General features: G+C 38.9%; 2 protein-coding genes, 1 long non-coding RNA gene and 2 pseudogenes across 3 annotated transcripts; all 5 read left to right on the top strand.

Annotated features, from left to right (window-relative positions):
* Positions 1 to 1,166: 1,166 nt before the first annotated feature.
* On the top strand, positions 1,167 to 2,604 carry LOC121751757 (annotated as a pseudogene).
* Positions 2,605 to 4,427: 1,823 nt separating this feature from the next.
* LOC121751292 (probable WRKY transcription factor 26) lies at positions 4,428 to 7,807 on the top strand. The gene is made up of 5 exons (XM_042146008.1): positions 4,428 to 4,770; positions 4,838 to 4,963; positions 5,889 to 6,343; positions 6,450 to 6,605; positions 7,018 to 7,807. The coding sequence occupies exons 1-5, from the start codon at positions 4,612 to 4,614 to the stop codon at positions 7,601 to 7,603; spliced, it is 1,482 nt and encodes a 493-aa protein (XP_042001942.1). The 5' UTR covers positions 4,428 to 4,611; the 3' UTR covers positions 7,604 to 7,807.
* Positions 7,808 to 9,092: 1,285 nt separating this feature from the next.
* Positions 9,093 to 14,366, top strand: LOC121752232 (coatomer subunit beta-2-like). The gene is made up of 6 exons (XM_042147187.1): positions 9,093 to 9,224; positions 9,921 to 11,980; positions 12,420 to 12,929; positions 13,030 to 13,115; positions 13,621 to 13,827; positions 14,037 to 14,366. The coding sequence occupies exons 2-5, from the start codon at positions 9,935 to 9,937 to the stop codon at positions 13,823 to 13,825; spliced, it is 2,847 nt and encodes a 948-aa protein (XP_042003121.1). The 5' UTR covers positions 9,093 to 9,224; positions 9,921 to 9,934; the 3' UTR covers positions 13,826 to 13,827; positions 14,037 to 14,366.
* Positions 14,367 to 17,296: 2,930 nt separating this feature from the next.
* LOC121751753 lies at positions 17,297 to 18,242 on the top strand (annotated as a pseudogene).
* A 262-nt stretch (positions 18,243 to 18,504) lies between these two features.
* LOC121751113 lies at positions 18,505 to 19,053 on the top strand. The gene is made up of 2 exons (XR_006039997.1): positions 18,505 to 18,611; positions 18,691 to 19,053. It is a non-coding gene; the product is annotated as an uncharacterized LOC121751113 (long non-coding RNA).
* The last annotated feature ends 708 nt before the right edge of the window (positions 19,054 to 19,761 follow it).

The raw sequence follows: 19,761 nt of genomic DNA, 5'->3' as shown, positions 1-19,761 counted from the left end.
TGATTGTTGAATCCATGGACATGGATTATTTGAAGAGTCTGCCCTGTCTGCGTTTGATCAGTGTATTGCTGAAGCATTAGAATTTCTCAGTAAGAGTGGACATGGATTATAATAGAGTGATTTAATTGGGTGCACTTCTCTAGCATATGCTATAGAATATGGGCGCCTATGCTTTTTCTTCGCTGTCCCTTTTCATATCATTGCCTTTTTTCATAAAAAGTACTCCCTGGATATCATTTGAGCCCATTATTCCATGTCTGGTCACTTTGCCTTTATTTTATGTCAAGTAATTATGCCATGTAGCTTATTTATCTATGTCTCATATGCATATATCCACACAACTCACACAAAAGGTAACTAAAGGAGAATTGATTCCTCTGTTTGTATCCTCCATTCAGTGGTTGTATGAATTCGGTATTTAGTTCTAGTTCTAGTTCGTTTAAGAAAGGGTGTAGAATTACGGAGCTTCAGAGCTAGGTGTGGTTGGAGAGGGGATGTGGGTGAAGAATGAAGGTATGGATTGGTTAAGAGTGTAAGATGAAACTTGTTTTAACTATGCCCTTTTTATTGTCTTTTTCATCAAGTCTGCCTATTTAACTGTGTGATATTTTTTTGTGTTAGTCATGTTTTTCTTATTTTCCATCTATGTTCACAAATTTGTACTGATACAGAAGAAATTTGTGAAGGTAGTATGTTTCTTTCTGTTTCATATTTGAAGTTTGTACATAAAATAGGAGTTCCAAGTTTGTGATGCAGGGATAAATTAACTTGGGGTGGTTTTGATTTAAATGTAATGGGCATTGAAATTTTGTCGTACTTGCGATTTTATGGAATTGAATTTGAAGATTTTTGTGATGAGAAATGTCTTTTACTAATCAAGTTGCACTTCATCGTATCGTCAAATTACGTATCCATAGTTCTGTCCATATATATCACTAAGAATATACAACATCTAAACTAGGGTGACTGCTTCATGTTTAAGACACACAATCTAAACTAGAGTGGCTGCTTCATGTTTGAGACAAGAAAAGTGTTGAGGCAAATTAATTAGCATTAAAAGCATCCATTCAGTGTGGCGGCGTGTACAATTCACATACTCCTTATTTATAAGAGGCCACAATCCATATTGTGTTTGAGAGCTCAATTCAAGAAACATGTTTATGTCTATGTCTTCATCCTCAACCTTGATTCTCCACAATTCCTTGCCCGCATTAACTCCTCGTCTCCCCATGACCCGTCTCTGCCGTCAGGTCTACTCCTCTGCCATGGATGCCGTTCGTCTCCCCATGACCCGTCTCTGCCGCCAGGTCTACTCCTCTGCCATGGATGCCGTTCAAAGACGCCTCATGTTCGAAGATGAGTTTTTACTCTAACCTTCCCTCTCCAATCACAAACTTTGGTTTCAAGGCATCATCAACTAAGTTCATGCAAAAACACTTCTGCCTACCTTTGATGTTCATGCAAAAACACTTCTACAAGCAGTCATGTGCAAGCAAAAAATATATATTTTAAATACTACATACAATTTTAAAGTACAATTTATGACAAAATTAAAAAATTAATAGTTTCATTAAATAAAACAATTAAAAATTACATATATGAAATAAAAATAAAAATAAAATTTAAATAAAATTACATTTATAATTCAGATTTTAGGGAATTGCAGTAATAATTTCAATTTACCCAATTTTATGTAAGTTATTATTATGTAAAATCTCCCGTAATTTGCAATAAAATGATGAAAAGACAACCCCTACCAATCTTTTTTTTTCTGCATTCGCTCGTGATGATTCTTGTTTGCAGGTGTATTTTGGTTGATGAGAACGACGTCGTGGTCGGCCACGACACCAAATACAACTGTACAACCTCAAACCCCTTCAGAAAATCACTTCAAAATCAAGGTATGATAAATTTGTTGCAGGCCACTTGATGAAGAAGATCAATTCAGAAAATCTGCTGCACAGAGCATTCAGCGTGTTTCTCTTCAACTCAAACCACGAGCTACTGCTTCAGCAACGATCCGCAACGAAAGTGACCTTCCCTCTCGTCTGGACCAACACCTGCTGCAGCCACCGCGAACTGTCCGGGTAGCCGCCCAGAGAAAGCTCTCGGACGAACTTGGCATCGCCACGGACGAGGTCCCGGTCGACCATTTCGTCCCGTTGGGCGGTATACTCTACAAAGCCCCCTCCGATGGAATATGGGGAGAACACGAGCGTTAGTTTAATTTTTTAAAATTTATTCGATTTTATTTATCAATCTATCGTGTCTCTCATAGTAAATTAAATTTTGATTAAATTTAATTTTAAATATTGAATTTTTTGTTTTATTAATATATCATATGGCGAACATTTCCTACAGTGGACTATCTTTTGTTGATCGTCGGAGACGTTAGGGTCGATCCGAACCCCGGTGAAGTAGCGGGTGTGAGATATGTGGACCGCGAGCAATTGAAGGAGCTCGTGAGGAAGGCCAATGTCGGGTAAGATGGCGTTCGGGTGTCGCCATGGTTCGGATTAGTGGTGGACAAAATGGTGGGATCATGTCGACAATGGGACTCTCTCCCAAGCATCTAACATGAAAACTATTCACAAGTTAATCTAGTGATTTAAAGTTGACGACCTGCTTTAATATCAGTTGATTTTCATTTTAAAAATTCAATTGATTTTTGGAAGAGTAGCTCATGAAGTTCAAATTAGTAATTTTAGTTTTCTCGTTATATTAATATAGAATATTTATTGGTAAAACATTTTCACTCCAACTAATAAAAATGGTGTTTTTTTCACCGCAACTAAATAGATCGGAAATCGAGTATGAAACCACACCTAACTCAAATATTTTAAAATAAACCAAAATTAAATAGCTGTCTATCGTTGTTATTTTATTTGTGTTTGGAATAGTAATTAATTAGGTTGAAGATTAATTATTGGAACTATAATTTTAGTGTACGTAAGATTCCTATAAATAGCTTGTGCTCAAGTCACTTTATTGATCCCCCTAATTAGGATATTGATTCTTGGATCTCTTTCTTAAAATAGGATCAATAATGACTTCGTGAATGTTATTTTTCTTAAAATAAGATTCTTGGATTACTGGAACCCTAATTGTTACAGATGAATTAAAATTAGGATATGCTTAATTAACTTAAAACACAAAAAAAGATCACATACTATAAATTGTGTTTAGATTAACAAATCTACGATCTAGAAGGTCTTGTCAAACACGTGGCTCTAACATCCTTTGCCTTCCCCTACTAATACGGACCATAATTTATTGAGAAACCATGCATTCTAAACTTATTTTCTATACCTATTAGTAACGACGTTTTTCATGTTATATTATGGAGTAATTAAACATTTATGTATTTAATTATCTTGAAGATAATATTATCATATGGAGTATCTGTATTCACCAACCTAATCCTAACAAATTCCTCACCACTTGAGGTAAAATAAAACTTTTCATTCCAATTTGTTTCTATATAATTTATTTTGTTATCTTGAAGATAATATTATCATGATATATATTCACCAACCTAATCCTAACAAATTCCTCGTCACTTGAGGTAAAATAAAACTTTTATTCATTAATTAAGTACTCTATATGCTCCATAATGGATGGTACACTTTCTTATTAGTTTGTCCCACAACAAATTTCACATTTCATTTCCTTAAAAAAATTCTATGTCACATTTATATGAATATACTATTTTCTCTCTTCACTTAACACATAAAACAACATTACCTAAAATTTTATGTCATTACCAAGTGTGTCATCTATTATGAGACGGATGGACTAATACTTTCTTTTAGTGCAAATTGTCGGCAAAATCATAAAATTTGGTCAAATTTTTGTTCACCCCACAACTTTAATAATCAGATTGAAAAATACTCCCTCTGTCCACACAAAAATTGACAAAGTTATACATGGAACGAGTTTTAATTCACAACTGGTAAAATAAGGGAGATGGAGCATTAATGTGGTGGGAGTAGTGTTAGTGGGTTGTGAGGTCCACTTTTAGAATGACGTGTAAGATTAGTATTGGTTTAAAAGTTTTCATTTTTAGAATTAGTCTAATTTTGGTGGATAGCCAAAAATGGTAACGAAAACAACATTCCTCAGATTTTTTTTTCATTATGAGATAAAACCGAACAAATAAAAACAAAAACATAATGTTTGAATTTATTTATCGTAAAATCTGAACAAATCCAAAAAACTATGAACTTCAGATCTGAAATAAATAAAACGACATCATTAACTTGAAAAATGTACACGATCAAATAAATCCCAACAAATCTAAAATAAAATGTTTTTTGCAGCTAATATTTAAAGTTGCGAGAAAGTGACACGTGGTCCAATCTGGTTATATATAGCATGCGAAGGTGATGAGAGAGTGGAGTTGTTGAGCAACATTCACATTGGTTTAATCGGGTTTTTTTCCTTTCTGTCCAAGTCCGATCACCATGTCATGTACCACCCAGTATCAATCATATTTTTGAACAACTCGCTCGATTATTCCTAGATTGATACTGCGGGAATCATGAATCATCATTAATCTAACAAGTGCAGATCTATCTATATATTCATTCTGATTGATTGATCCACCGATCCATGGCTGCCAACCGGGGAGGCTCCTCCCCGTTCATTAAAAAGGAGAATTACGGCGTTTTCGATGACGCTTCGCCCCCGTCGTATATAACGTTGTCGCCCGGCCTCAGCCCGTCCGCGCTCTTCGATTTGGATCCTCCGCTCTTGCTACCGAATGATGAGGTGAATTGTTCATTTTTATACAAATATATTTTGATTTTGATATATATATATATGTATGTGTATATAGGCACAATTGTCTCCAACCACTGGAACATTTTATTCTGCGAATTTGAAGGATGCACTCAATATTTGTAGCAACGGGATGGAGATTTTCTCTGAGGAAAACAATTTAATGGCTGATGATGTTTATAAGGTATACATCTAAGACTTCCTAATATACATACTACTCTCTTCACCGGCAATAAGAGTCCCGTTTTTTCCATTTCGGTGTACTCTCTTTGCCGGGTCCTGTTTTTTTCCATTTTGGTCCACCTTATAAAATATGGTATTTTGGTGATCCTGATTGGATTTCAATAAGGGCACCTGCAACACCGGCCTAAAAATTGTACATGGCATGCAATGACGCAACACATTATTGCGGAGCTGTATTACACAGTGCTTTTGCACACACCGCGGACATCGTTGGCCCGGGATCTGAGAGCCAATCAGCGCCTCGTGTGCAGCACAAGCCCGCCATGAAATTTTAGGGCTTCTTTTTTTTTTGTATAATACTATCTTTTTATGAGATGAAAAAGAAATAAATTTATACTTTAATTATATGATCTTTATGTAATTTTATTTTAATTATGTAATTTTTGATTTTATTGGGAATTTTGTTTTTATTAACAATTGAAAATATATAAAGTTCGAAAAATAAAAAGGAATTGTACTTGTGAAACACAAGAGTACACTTTTGCGAAGTGTTTTATAGTGCTTGACTGTTGTCATTGCCCTAGTTGCTTATATACGTTAAGCACGGCAAAGCCAGCCTTTAAGCATAGGGGTATATGCCCCCCTCACCCTTCAAGTCTTATTTTTTTTTCTATCACTCACTCTACTACTTTATCAATTTCGTATTAATACATATTTGCACCTCGTGAAGTGAATTTTTGACGTTAGGTGCCATTACTTTGGTGTATCTTTCATCGTCATTATAGTTATATACAAATTTCTATACATATACAACTACACCAAAGAGTCCTTTCCAAGTAATACTATAGTATCGTAAAATGAATTTTGATGTTAATGCAATTACTTATGTGCAAAATAAAGCTAAAAACAGTTGTTGAGGATTGTAGGAATTTGAGTATCCAAAGGAATGTGTAGAGAGCAGTAGAGACGAAACGATGATGGACGATTCGAAAGCAAACATCGACTACGAGCAGCAAAAGGCGAAAGACACGACGAAAAACTCAGACGACGGATTCTACTGGCGAAAATACGGACAGAAGCACGTGAAAGGAAGCGAGTATCCGCGAAGCTACTACAAATGCACCAGCACAAAGTGCCCGGTAACGAAGAAGGTCGAGCGCTCCCATGAAGGCCACGTGGCGGAGATTGTGTACAAGGGCAGTCACAATCACCCCCAGCCTAAGCCGGTTCCTCAACCTTCGCTGCAAGATGCGGGATCATTATCCGTACATAATCACGACGCGTCTTTCAATGACTTCCCCGACCCCCCGGCTGCCTTCTCGGACAACGCCTGCTTTAACGAGGAGCTTGATGATGCTGAGTTCGAGACCGCTAGGAAACGGTGCTCCATTTCTTCCTCTAATATTTTTGAATTGATAAATAAACATAAATTTTTGGAAGGTCGGGTTAGTCTTATTAAGTTTTTGGTTTTGGTTATGGCTGTGTAGGAAGAGAGATATTGAGTCGGCCGCTGCGACGAGGTCGACCGGCCGGGAAGGTAACAAGGTGGTTGTCCAGCTAGAGAGCGAGGTCGACATTCTTGAAGATGGCTACAGATGGAGAAAATATGGCCAAAAAGTTGTCAAAGGAAATCCAAATCCCAGGTAAGATAAATAGGGCGAATTGTTAAATAAAACATGAACAAATGAGTCTCTCAAAAACTGAATTATAAATCATGAAGTTTTGTAATTTTCACAATTATTTTTTTCCCGGAAGAAATACGCGAATCTGTTTTAAATACGTGAAAATATTATGGCTATATAGGAATGTTGATTCGCTTCCTTATGGTGATATATGTCTATGTGGTTGGTAGCGTGTTTAAAATCGGCTACCACTACTAGATTACCACGTATTTTGGCGGAAATGAAATGGATGAGATAATTGCAAAAATTTGCAAACTTTCGTAATTAATAATTCAGTTTTTAAAAAGTGATATACTAGAATTTTACTTCTGTAATTTATTTGGCAATTTTTCGTCGTAATTACGTGTTTAAAGTAAATGATTGCGTTATGCAGAAGCTACTACAAGTGCACGGCACCGAATTGCACCGTGCGGAAGCACGTGGAGAGAGCTGCGGACGACATTAAGTCGGTGATCACGACCTACGATGGCAAGCACACCCACGCTGTTCCTTCGAGCAGAACTGGCGTCAACACTGAGGGTGCGGCCTCGGCCTCGCCAAAACCAGCCGTGAAACAGGTGGCTCAACAAGATCTGCCCTTGTACTTGGACAGAAAGCCAATGCCGTTCGACTACGCTAGCTTGGGCGGAGGAGATCTCGGCTTCGGAGGCCCTTCATCTTATACATTCAACATTCCTTCATTCCACTCCGTGCCTTATGCCTCCGTTGTCCCTATGAAGCCCAATTACTCGAATCTTTATCCCGAGTATATGCTAATGCCTATGCATATGCAAATGCCAATGCCAGTGGCGACGCCTGTCTCAATGCCAACGTCAATGTCGTCGTCCACTGCGTCAATATCGTCATCCACGTTATCATCGACCTTGTCTCATACGACTCACCAACTCCAACCAAAGGAGGAGATGCAGGATGTCCTCTATCGTAGTTGCCACATGCCCAAAGGAGGAGCTGCAGGATGAACTCTATTATTTTTTTTCCCACTAGAGATGGATCTAGGATACATTTGTAGCTAGCTAGAAAATTGGTTTTGTTCATTTACTTTTCATTTCTCCTTTGTTGCTATTTACTATATTCTTTTTTGCCCCCTAGAGATTGATCTAGGATTCATAACTAGTTATCTAGCTACTAGTTAGGGCAATTTACATTTATTCATTCTTCCTTCATGGCTTGGTGATTTTTCAACCACCAAAAGTTTATTAGTGAAAATCAATTGGTATGGCTTTGTATTAGTTATGTGAAGCAAAACAAAATAACAATCTCTAAAATATGCTTCATCAATCGGTTTGGTTTGACATTAGTTATGATGTCTTTTGTTTTGTTGAGTATTAGTGGTACTCCAGGATGGATTATAAAAACACATAAATAAAAATTTATTATACTTGACAAGGATATATGAAATATCAAATAAACGGCAAGTTGGTGACTTAGTGTACACTGCACAAGACCACACTGCAATACTCGGGGACACACCTCAAATCTCTCAATAACTATTATCTCACCAAACTTATTTGATGCAAATGAAGCCGAACGAGAAATAGACTGAACGGATAATTAATCAATGAAACCCTAGTTTCTGTGAAAAATGAAAATAATATTATTAATCAAAGTTTGTCTTTTAAGTTCAACAATAAAGCTTTTATATAGGCAAAAGGAAATCCTAAACTTATGGAAAATAAAACTTAAAGGAAAATAAACAAAAAATGAAAACCTAATTTGTAGAAAGAAAAATAATTAATGTTTAACTAGGAAATAAATAAAACCCAAAATATATCTTGCTTAGTCTCCAAGTCTTATCTTCCAATACTACATCATTATTTACTTAGCTTTTTCTCTACACACTTTCCACTCTTTTGCTCAACACTTCTTGCACAAGGCCTATTTACACAATTCAAGGCTGGATCATTGTCGAAATAGATCGATTAGATTTTTTAGCTAATTATGTTATACTGTACTAACGTAGACTTTGTAGTGAAATTTTCACTAAATTAGTTTTTTTTAAAGTTATGAGAAAATTTAGTTAGAAAAATCATGAACTCAGTCTAAGTTCCCCATGAGTTGGAGAAAAAAATTAAGTAAATTTTTTGAGAGATTCACTATAAAGCGCTATAAAGCATAAGTTTATAATATTTGGGAAAACTTTACCGATAGCTAAAATTTGTAATTTTATGTTAATAACTTCAATTATAGGGACCGAAAAATAAAATTAGACGCTACCTAGAAATCGTATTTCATAAAGTAGAGCTGTGGACCTTGAGGTCATGGGTTCAAACCCCATCACCCGCTGGAAGACTTTCGGCCTTAATAATTCGCAAGCCCGATCGAGCAGGCCCACCACCCGCTGGAAGACTTTCGGCCTTAATAATCCGCAAGCCCGGTCGAGCAGGATTAATCTGATTCCACCGCCCGAAGGCGATTCCGAACACCGGTGGTCAAACACAAAAAAAAATTAAAAACAAGTCCACATGCTAAACGAAAATAGGAGAGAGAGAGACTGAGAGAGAGGGCAGCAGATCTGAGAACTCAGCAGTGATTTGTGATTGATCATTCCCCCTGCGCAAAACCGTCTCAGATAATCGCTCGGTAAACTTGGTTTTCATCTTGTTCACATTCGTTCTAGATCTGAATTGTCTGGCATTTCGCCTTTATTTGTGATTTTATAAGCGCATCCAACAATTTCTTAGTTTGGTTACTTAATTATCGGGTCTATTCACCGATTTGGTTTCGTGTTTGTGCATTGTGTTTGGGTATGCCTGTTGATGCGTGAAAAAAACAATAATGGATCTATTCGATTAGGTTGATGGTTTTGTCTTCTGGATTTAATGCTATCTTGCGATATTCAATTTTCGTGTTGAAATGTTAGTGTGTCCTGATATGCTGATGGATTATGCATCTATGCAGTGTCTGTTAGTCAACTTTATTGTTTCAACGGTTTCCTGATTATGTTTTGTGTGTGTAATCTGATAAGTACTTGCCAAATTGCCAATATTTAGTTAATTCACAAGGCTGAAGGACCATTACACTTGAAAATACGCTTCATGCACAAAATCTTAGTAGTAAACTTGATTGGTTCAACAGTTTTGTGATTATGGTTTGTATGTGTAATATGATACAGCTTGTTAGCTTGGGCGATTAGCTTCCACTTTTTATATAGGTTGTAAATACTTTCAAATTGCCATTATTAAGTCAAAAGTATCGTTACATTTATATGTTTCGTGCACAAAATCTAGATGAAATGTCTTGTTAGATTAATTGAATAATTGAACTTGATTATACCAGATAGCCAGTGCCGAATGGAGAAGACATGCTCTCTGCTCGTACATTTTGACAAGGGCACCCCGGCCCTTGCGAATGAGATCAAGGAAGCACTTGAAGGGAATGATGTTCCAGCTAAGATTGATGGCATGAAAAATGCAATCATGCTTTTGCTAAATGGTGAAACCCTGCCTCAGCTTTTTATCACTATCGTGAGATATGTGCTGCCCTCGGAAGACCACACTGTTCAGAAACTGCTCCTGCTTTATTTGGAAATTATTGATAAGACTGATGGAAATGGACGTGTGTTACCAGAAATGATCTTAATCTGCCAGAATCTTAGGAACAATCTTATCCATCCCAATGAATATATCCGGGGTGTCACCCTGAGGTTCCTTTGCCGGCTCAATGAAGTGGAAATCATCGAACCATTGATACCCTCCATTCTCGCAAACTTGGAGCATAAACACCCTTATGTCAGGAGAAATGCCATTTCTGCTATATCGTCAATCTACAAACTCCCAAACGGTGAGCAGCTCTTGGTTGATGCACCAGAGACAATTGAGAAATTTCTCTCGTCAGAGCAGGATCAATCAACTAAGAGGAATGCATTTCTGATGCTTTTTAACTGTGCACAGGATCATGCTATTAACTACCTACTGGCCAATGTTGACAGAGTATCAGATTGGGGTGAGTTAATGCAGATGGTTGTCTTGGAGCTGATCCGGAAAGTTTGTAGGACTAACAAGGCTGAAAAGGGGAAATATATTAAGATCATTATATCTCTACTGAATGCTCCTTCTGCTGCCGTTGTCTATGAGTGTGCTGGAACCCTTGTCACTTTGTCTTCTGCTCCAACTGCTATTAAAGCTGCTGCCAACACATATGGCCAGCTTCTTCTTTCACAGAGTGATAATAATGTTAAGCTCATTCTGCTTGATCGCTTGAATGAGCTCAAATCTTCCCACCATGAGCTTATGGTTGACTTGATAATGGATGTCCTTAGGGCACTATCTAGCCCAAACCTCGATATCCGAAGGAAAACACTTGATATTGTTCTGGAACTGATTACACCTCGCAATGTCACTGAGGTGGTTCTTACTCTGAAGAAGGAAGTCATGAAAACTCAAAGTGGGGAGCTTGAGAAGAACGGGGAGTATCGGCAAATGCTCATTCAAGCAATCCATTCTTGTGCTATAAAGTTCCCTGAAGTGGCAAGCACAGTGGTCCACTTGTTGATGGATTTCTTGGGAGACAACAATATTGCCTCTGCAATGGATGTTGTTATTTTTGTTAGAGAGATAATTGAAACCAACCCTAAGTTAAGGGTTTCGATTGTCACCAGACTTCTGGATACTTTTTATCAAATTAGAGCAGCTAGAGTTTGCTCCTGTGCTCTTTGGATTATTGGAGAGTATTCTATATCTCTTTCTGAAGTTGAGAGTGCTATTTCAACTATAAAGCAGTGTCTTGGGGATTTACCATTTTTTTCAGTCTCCGAAAATGAGGAAGATGCTGATTCTTCAAAGAAACCCCAGCAGGCTTCCTCAATCACCGTTTCATCCAGAAGACCGGCTATCCTTGCTGATGGTACTTATGCAACTCAAAGTGCTGCCTCTGAGACTGCTTTCTCCGCTCCAGCTGTTGTTCAGGGATCTTTGACCACGGGAAACTTGAGATCTCTTCTTCTGACTGGTGACTTTTTTCTTGGGGCAGTTATTGCCTGCACCCTTGCAAAACTCTGTCTAAGATTGGAGGAGGTTCAACCATCAAAGGTTGAAGTGAATAAAGTTTCAAGCAATGCTTTGTTGATTATGGTCTCTATGATGCAGCTCGGGCAATCTTCGGTTCTGCCGCATCCAATTGACAATGATTCTTATGACAGGATTCTTCTTTGTGTAAGATTGCTGTGTAACACAGGGGCTGCTGCCAGGAAGATTTGGCTGAAGACTTGCCGCGAGAGTTTTGTCAAAATGCTCTCTGATAAACAGCTTCGTGAAACTGAAGAAAATAAGGCTAAGGCTCAGGTTACTCATTCACAACCTGATGACCTTATTGATTTCTACCATTTGAAGAGCAGAAAGGTAAAAGGCTGCATTTTTCACTCTTTGTTTGTTCTGCACCAGAGTTCTGTAGGCACACTTTGTTTTGTTACTCCAAATGCTTATTCTTTCTAAGTATTTCTCTGTCTCAATAGTCGATAGCCCATCGAATGTTTTTGACTTTCTAAACGTCGAATTTGGTTCTTTGGTTTGAAGTTGCTAACCACCTGGTATGAGATCATCCATAAGATCTCTTTATATTGGAAAAAAATCCATTCTCTCTTTTGTGATTGTTTTTATACCTGCTCTCAAGATTCTGAATGCTTATAAGTAAAAGTCTAATTAGTCTTTTAGAATGCTGTGATTTGGAAAGAGAGTAGATCTACCACTCTCTAAGACTGCTGCAATGTTGTATGTTTTGTGCACTGGATTTTAGATAAGCAGTTTATATTTATGTCTATCATTGTTGTTGAAATTCCAGGGTATGAGCCAGCTGGAGCTAGAGGATGAGGTTCAAGATGATTTAAAACGTGCTACTGGGGAATTCGTGAAGGATGCAGATGATGCAAATAAGCTCAATCGCATCATTCAACTCACAGGATTTAGTGATCCAGTATATGCTGAAGCTTATGTGACAGTTCATCATTATGATATTGTCCTGGATGTCACAATTATCAATAGAACAAAAGAGACCCTTCAGAACCTGTGTTTAGAGTTAGCAACTATGGGAGATCTAAAACTTGTTGAGCGCCCTCAGAATTATACTTTGGCTCCTGAATCAAGCAAGCAAATAAAAGCAAACATTAAGGTTTCCTCTACTGAAACTGGAGTGATATTTGGAAATATTGTCTATGAGACATCAAATGTGCTCGAGCGGACCGTTGTTGTCCTTAATGATATCCATATTGATATCATGGACTACATATCTCCTGCTGTTTGTAGCGACACTGCTTTTAGGACCATGTGGGCAGAATTTGAATGGGAAAACAAGGTATTCCTAACACATTTGGCACTCTGCAATCAGTGATAATCAATTGCTTGAACTTACTGTGAGCATTGTAGTTCTGTAAATTACATTCTTCTTTTTGCAGGTTGCTGTAAACACCACAATAACAAATGAAAAAGAATTCCTTGATCATATCATTAAGTCAACCAACATGAGATGCCTAACTCCATCGTAAGTAATTTTATGCTGTCTAGTTTATTTTCTGCTGCTTCAATGCAGGGAAAGCCTTCTGCTTTGTTTATGGGTTTAAAATGGAACTTAGGCTGTGATTGATATCGATAATGCTGAATCAGTAACTCTGTTGTGCTAGATATTTATATGGTTTAATAATAGCTTATGTCTTATGTGAGGTGCTGATCAATTAGATTGGCTTCTATTGAAATGGTGTGAGCATTATTATATCCATTTCTACCCGAAAATTTAGTCCTTTCATCTGATCCAGGAAGCATAAATCCAACTTAATTTCATATGCAACAGAGATCAATATGCTTTTAAGCTATTTTTATAGAACGATCAATATTTGTTCTATTGCTTATGTATGGAAGCAAGGCCAATAGAAAATAAGTAAATGAATGATTTTTTCAGCTAATCCATTCTTCACTTGCCAATTACTATGTTTTACTCTATTTCGTCTCGTGAAAATCTAACTGGTGGCTCATAATATGTTTATCCCCAGTTCTGCTTTAGAAGGTGACTGCGGATTCCTGGCTGCTAATTTGTATGCGAAGAGTGTATTTGGAGAGGATGCTTTGGTGAATATCAGTGTCGAGAAGCAGACAGATGAGAAGCTGAACGGATATATCAGGATAAGGAGCAAAACTCAGGGAATCGCACTCAGCTTGGGTGACAAAATCACTCTCAAGCAAAAGGGCGGAAGCTGATGGTAAATGCTATTGACTTTTTCTTAGGCGTGACTTTGCTACACAATGTATATTCAACTGATTCATACTCCGATAAGAGTGGTAAACAATGCTCATGCAACTTACCCTTTCCCAGCTATACTACTCCATATTAAAGAGTCCTTTTCTAGCATTGCTGTGTTTCTGTTTTTCTTGTTTTGTTTAACCAAGCCGTCTCTCGTATGATGTTCAGGTTCGTGCACCAAGTATCTCCGACTCATTGATGCTCGCTCCCTTCGGAAACCACCTTCGAGAGGATACTGAGTGTATACGTTTACCTTTGGTATTTACGCCTTGTCGTTTTTATGGGGGGATACTACACAATATGAGACAAATTGAACTGTATTTCAGAATTATTCTTTTTGTAGAGTTGAGAAATGATTTTTGTAATATCTACCTTTTTACGTCGCATCTGTGGCTGTTGGGCACTTGTCTGTTCAGAAAAGTGCTATATGAATGTCTCAACATTATCTTGTTCCTTTTAAATATTGACTAATATAATCAAATTCGATGGATTTGTGTATATAGGTGTGATCAAATACATACTCTTTTTTCATTAAAAATTACCAACAAAAAAAAACTACTAGTAAGTTAGTAAACTGCAGAAGCATATACTACTACAACTACTAATATATTACTGTATTCGGAGTATAAGTTACGTCGCTAATATCAACGTCGGTAAAATAATTACCAACAAAATTAGTGGCCTAATATAAAAGTATTGTGTTATACTTCACCATTCATGGTAGTTTTCATTCATGGATGACAGGGGTTTTAATATTACTCCATCCGTCACACATTAGGAGTAACACTTGCATTTCTGCATTCTTCTCTACATTGTTCTCCGTTTTGTCTTCGGAAAGGCAGAAGCCCCAGCCGCTTCCACCTCCGGTTCGCTCCGGTGTGGCGGCCCTTGTGGCTGTGTTAAGGATAGCCTTCCTTAATGTTCGAATTCCACACAATCAAGAAACACATGCCGAAGTCGTCAAGCGCCCAAAAGGTTTGGGTAGGCGATTACTTCCGGCAAAGGGGGTGCTAAGCGCGAGAGAGATTCTCGTCGGCAGCGATAGAGAGGTTTCTTGTTGCACAATTAATTGGGCCAAATAAATGATTTCATATATTGATTGATTGAATATTATGGAAGACTCCACACATATTATAAATATGCGTGGATACAAAAAAGATAAGATAATCCCTAAAATATCTCAACAAATTAAACAACTAAAGGCCCGTATCAACTCCCCACAGTTGAAATCCACCTTGTCCTCAAGGTGGGAACCATGGAACAACGGACAAAGTTGATGATAACAAAAGCATTGAGACTTTCCCTCCTGGATCGAACGCGACTACATACACCACCTCCAAATCTCGGCGCCCTTTCCCAGCCAAGAATCTCGGCAAAACAAAGTCAGCCCTTGTTTTGCCTGATGTGAATGGCTTAGGTTCCTTCAATTGCAAGAAACAAATAGCAGCATGTGATGCCCGGTAATTCAAGATGTCCTGTTTTATCATTTCTTTTGTATAGCTCTTGTAGAATCTCTGGATTCCATCCATCACATCCTTGAACCTAATCGTGTGATCAATTTTATGAAGCCTCAAATTTTCAATCATCTTAGGAGTTACAGAGTCCTCAGATATCGTTGGAAGACATCCGATTTCGCAGCTCTCGAGCTCCATAGTCATCGGTTGTACCAAATTATGTTGTTGGGACGAAACATCTACCCCATCAACGTCATCTTCATCATCTGAACCCCAACCCCTTTGTTGTGAACTATTATCAACACATGATGGTGATGACGATGAATCTCCCTCTCTCTCCAAATTCAAATCCACATCATCGCTCACCTTCACAAATTAATGCTCATCTCTATTAACTCACCATCATCAAAAGTGACCTTATTGTCATAATCATCATCTAATAGAGATGATTTTGATTTATCAACCTTATCAAGAAAACTACCCATCCGGTTCAAGGAATTATTTTTTTTCCACTTTGTAACGAGCATCCAATACTTGATCAAGGCTTGAAGAATGGTGGCTGGGAATCAATTCGGTTTCATAGCACCATTCTACATCTACTAATTTCATCCCGTTGAGCCGCAAGTCCCCTTGATTTAACACTTGTAAATCACCTTCAACTCCCAAGTGCATCTCTTCACAAGAAACAAGCTGCGTAGTCGGACGGGTGCTTGGTAGATGCGAGGAAGGAGGTGGGACAGCAGCAGAGGCCATCGGTGGTATTGCTGAGCGTTGGAGACTTGTCGGACTGAGCAGCGACTGCAGCACAACAGTGGGCTGCTCGTGGCAGGATCGGCTCTGGGTTGTGGCTTCCGGGGAATCCGCCGAGGCTGTACATGGCGGGGCTGAACTCCGGTAGGAAGGCAATCGCGGTGTCGGTGGATGCAGCGTTCGGTCAGGGAGAGGGAACCCTGGCTGCCACAAATTATACCGGGCAGATGAATTTCGTGGCTGCCCATATGAGTCCGTATATGGCAGATGAAGGGGCAGGTAGTTAGATTGCCTCACATAGTATTCGGCTTCGGGATTTTGCTGCGCCGCGTCTGAAAGCGTGCAGGTGTACGACGAATGCTCAAAGACTGGTGTTGGATTTGATTGATGTCGAGGTTGGGAATTGCTAAACCGATTGAGGGGCTCCATATGTGCAGCAACAAGTTCGTGTTGCTGCCTATAGGCGTGTGTCTGCTGCTGCTTCTCGTAGGCGTGCCGACGCCGCTGTGCGGGCCAGCAACTTGGGGGTGAGCGTTGCGGTGGCGGCCAGCCGGGAGGCTGTTCGTGGCAGGGGCGAAAACGAGTAGGTTGCTGATAGGGATCAGCATCGTAGTTGGAAGAGTAACGTCGATACGCTGCTTTTGATGTCTGTCATTTTGTCACACGTCGATCGATTGCTTCCCAACGTGATTCCAACATGGAGAAAGCGGTATCCAATTGATCGAACAGTTGTTCATAACGCCCCAATCCGATGTAGTTGCGTGACATGATGATGTTGAATGGCGACGGTGAAGCTCGGCAGTGGGAGGTGATCGGTGGTACTTTTTTTTTTGGTGAAGAAGATATATATATATTTTTTGGTTGATGAGATTTGGGTTATGGATGAAGAAGATGGAGGATGAGCTCGGGATGAAAGCACCAGTTGTTAAGGATAGTCATCCTTAACGTTCGAATTCCACACAATCAAGAAACACAGGCCGAAGTCGTCGAGAGCCCAAGAGGTTTGGGTCGGCGATTACTTCCGGCAAAGGGGGTGCTGAGTGCGAGAGAGATTCTCGTCGGCAGTGATAGAGAGGTTTCTTGTTGCACAATTAATTGGGCCAAATAAATGATTTCATATATTGATTGATTGAATATTATGGAAGACTCCACACATATTATAAATATGTGTGGATATAAAAAAGATAAGATAATCCCTAAAATATCTCGACAAATTAAACAACTAAATGCTCGTATCAGGCTGCCGTCTTCCTCCTCATCCTTTGTACGCTCTTCGTTTTCTTCACTTCGGACGATTTAGCCAGTTCGGAGAATCTGCTCTCAACTTTAAGTTTTGTTGCGGTTTTCGTGTTTTTGCTCTCGAGAAACAAGGGTTTAGTTAGCAGGAATGTCAATTTCTTCAAGCAAATCTGCGATGAGTATGGGAAGAGGTTAGGGTTTTTGCGTTTCGCTTTGAGAACTCACTCAAAGCCTGCGCAATGGTTCATCGGCGAGGCAGAATTGGAGGAATTGGAGAGTAGGAAGATTGTTCGGAAGATGTGGGGTTTTACAGCAATGGCGATTTCTACGAAGAGGAGTTTCATAAGGGGACATGTAACGGGAGCGGTGTGTACAATTACTTTGTGAATGAGAGGTATGAAGGGGATTGGATCGATGGGAAATACGACGAGTATGGGATCGCGAGCTGGGCGAGAGGGAGCAGGTACAGAGGGCAGTATCGCCATGGCTATGGAGTGTATAAGTTTTACACAGAGGATTCGTATGCTGTAGAGTGGTGCAATAGGCAGAGCCATGGTGTTGGAGCTCAGACTTGCGGCGATGGGAGCTGCTTCGTCGGCGAGTTCAAATGCGGGGTTAAGCATGGCTTTGGATGCTACCATTTGAGCTTACGACTTACTTCTATGGTGGATTGATTCGTGTGGTGGTTGTAAGTGATATAGATGAGTGGGGATTATATTTATGTTCTGTAAGGATAATCGGTGATGGCCGGCGGTGGACCGGCGGCGGCTGAGTAGCTATTGACTTGCGAATTTGGGGCGGTATATTGGCGGCGATCTTCCATTGCGGGAGTCAGCAGCATGGGAGAAAGTTTTTGATGTTTTTGTAAATTTTTTTAGAATAATATTTTTTTAATTAAAAAATCTAATAAAAATGCTTAACTTGGTCGAAATCGGCTAAACAGCAGTTGACCGTTATGACAAAAATCGTAAAATAAGGATCAATTTTGGCCTTTACTCATTTTCTAAAATACTATTACTAAAACATAAACAAATGATACTCACTTTTAGAGGCTTGTTCAATATATTAAAAAAAAAATGTTGTATTAGAGTTGAACAAAATTGGGTGATAATGGGCCTTAGAGGTAGCCCAAGTTCGTTTGGTGGACTGTCCAATAAACATTAAAAACTAGTGCTAGTAATCACATTGTGTTTCAGAAATTAGCTGCACAACACAAGCAAGAGAGAGGGGAGAGATATGTGGAGAGACAAGAGTCCAGGACTGAAGATCTTATGGCTGTGGACCTTCGGAACTGCCGCCGGTAATACTCACATTCCTCACCACCTCTACTCTCCCTCTCATCTTAATTGATCTACTGCATCTCTTTGAATTTGCATCAGTGCTGGTTACAAATGTTATGTTCACAAGAATGAGGGACATGGACCAGATCATTAACGCCCAACAACACCAAGACCCACCACGCGCCGACGGCTTTCACAACACCTCGTCGGAGTCCCTTCGAGAGGAATCTTGATTGATCGGTTCCTTTGTTTCTACAGTAGTCTGTTTTGCACACCACCTGTTTGATCAATAGCCTCACTCACTCAATCAAAACCTTCTTTTGCCTCTTTTATTTAATTTATTATACTTAAGTGGTCTTCTTCATTTGAGTGCAATAATTCACCTTTGATTTAACTTGATGTTGTAATTGATTTTGTTAAGAGTTTTAATAGTACTACATAAATAACCTATCAATCCTACCATGTTTTGAGGGCTATCTAACATTATAGTAACTATCAAGACACAACCAATGTATCCAAAATCCTTGGTCATTTGCCTCTCTTTGGATGTGCTTATAAATCAACAAGGAATTAGTCACTAAACTATAGGTTTATAACATTTGCCATAGAATTGAATAGTACATATAAATAGCATTAGATTTATACCTTTTGACTTAGAAATGACAAACATTCTTATGCGCGCACCACATAGTCTAATATAGGTTTAAATTTGCTATAGAATAAAACAAATACATAAAGATAGCACAAGGCTTATAGTACTACTACTTTTCTTCAAGTGTTTTAGGAATGAAGTCTCCTATGTTGCACATCCCATCCTCCACCCCTCACACGCTGCCTAACTAGAACCGACGTTTCAGCAACACACTCGCGTCGCCCTTCCCTTCTAGCCAGGGAAAGCACGGACGCAAATCGGGTTTGACCCCGCGCGCACGCACGCACGTGTATGATCAGAGGCTTATTTTAAAACAAAATTGAGTACAACTCAATGGGCTAAGCCTAATACATGGGCTTTTATGGGCAAATGAAGCCCATTTTCCAGATCAGACGCTTCGAAAATATCTTAGAGCTGATTTGGATTTATTTTTAATGTTATTAATTAAAGCTACACTATTTTCACCAATAAGTAAACTCTTTTAATCTTTTCCAGTGTGGAGCCCACCAACCACTATA

The sequence above is a fragment of the Salvia splendens genome, chromosome 10, assembly GCF_004379255.2.
Source record: "Salvia splendens isolate huo1 chromosome 10, SspV2, whole genome shotgun sequence".
In the NCBI taxonomy this organism is placed as follows: domain Eukaryota; kingdom Viridiplantae; phylum Streptophyta; class Magnoliopsida; order Lamiales; family Lamiaceae; genus Salvia; species Salvia splendens.
The sequence above is the reverse complement of the archived record's forward strand: the minus strand, read 5'-3'. Positions and strand labels throughout refer to the sequence as shown.

Excerpts from the sequence above, each read along its gene's own strand:
- LOC121751292 (XM_042146008.1), top strand. The coding sequence starts at position 4,612 with ATGGCTGCCAACCGGGGAGGCTCCTCCCCGTTCATTAAAAAGGAGAAT. Across the intron at positions 4,771-4,837 it reads TCTTGCTACCGAATGATGAG|GCACAATTGTCTCCAACCAC; the intron begins GTGAATTGTTCA and ends ATGTGTATATAG. Across the intron at positions 4,964-5,888 it reads TGGCTGATGATGTTTATAAG|GAATTTGAGTATCCAAAGGA; the intron begins GTATACATCTAA and ends TGAGGATTGTAG.
- LOC121752232 (XM_042147187.1), top strand. The coding sequence starts at position 9,935 with ATGGAGAAGACATGCTCTCTGCTCGTACATTTTGACAAGGGCACCCCG. Across the intron at positions 12,930-13,029 it reads AATTTGAATGGGAAAACAAG|GTTGCTGTAAACACCACAAT; the intron begins GTATTCCTAACA and ends TTCTTTTTGCAG. Across the intron at positions 13,116-13,620 it reads ATGAGATGCCTAACTCCATC|TTCTGCTTTAGAAGGTGACT; the intron begins GTAAGTAATTTT and ends GTTTATCCCCAG.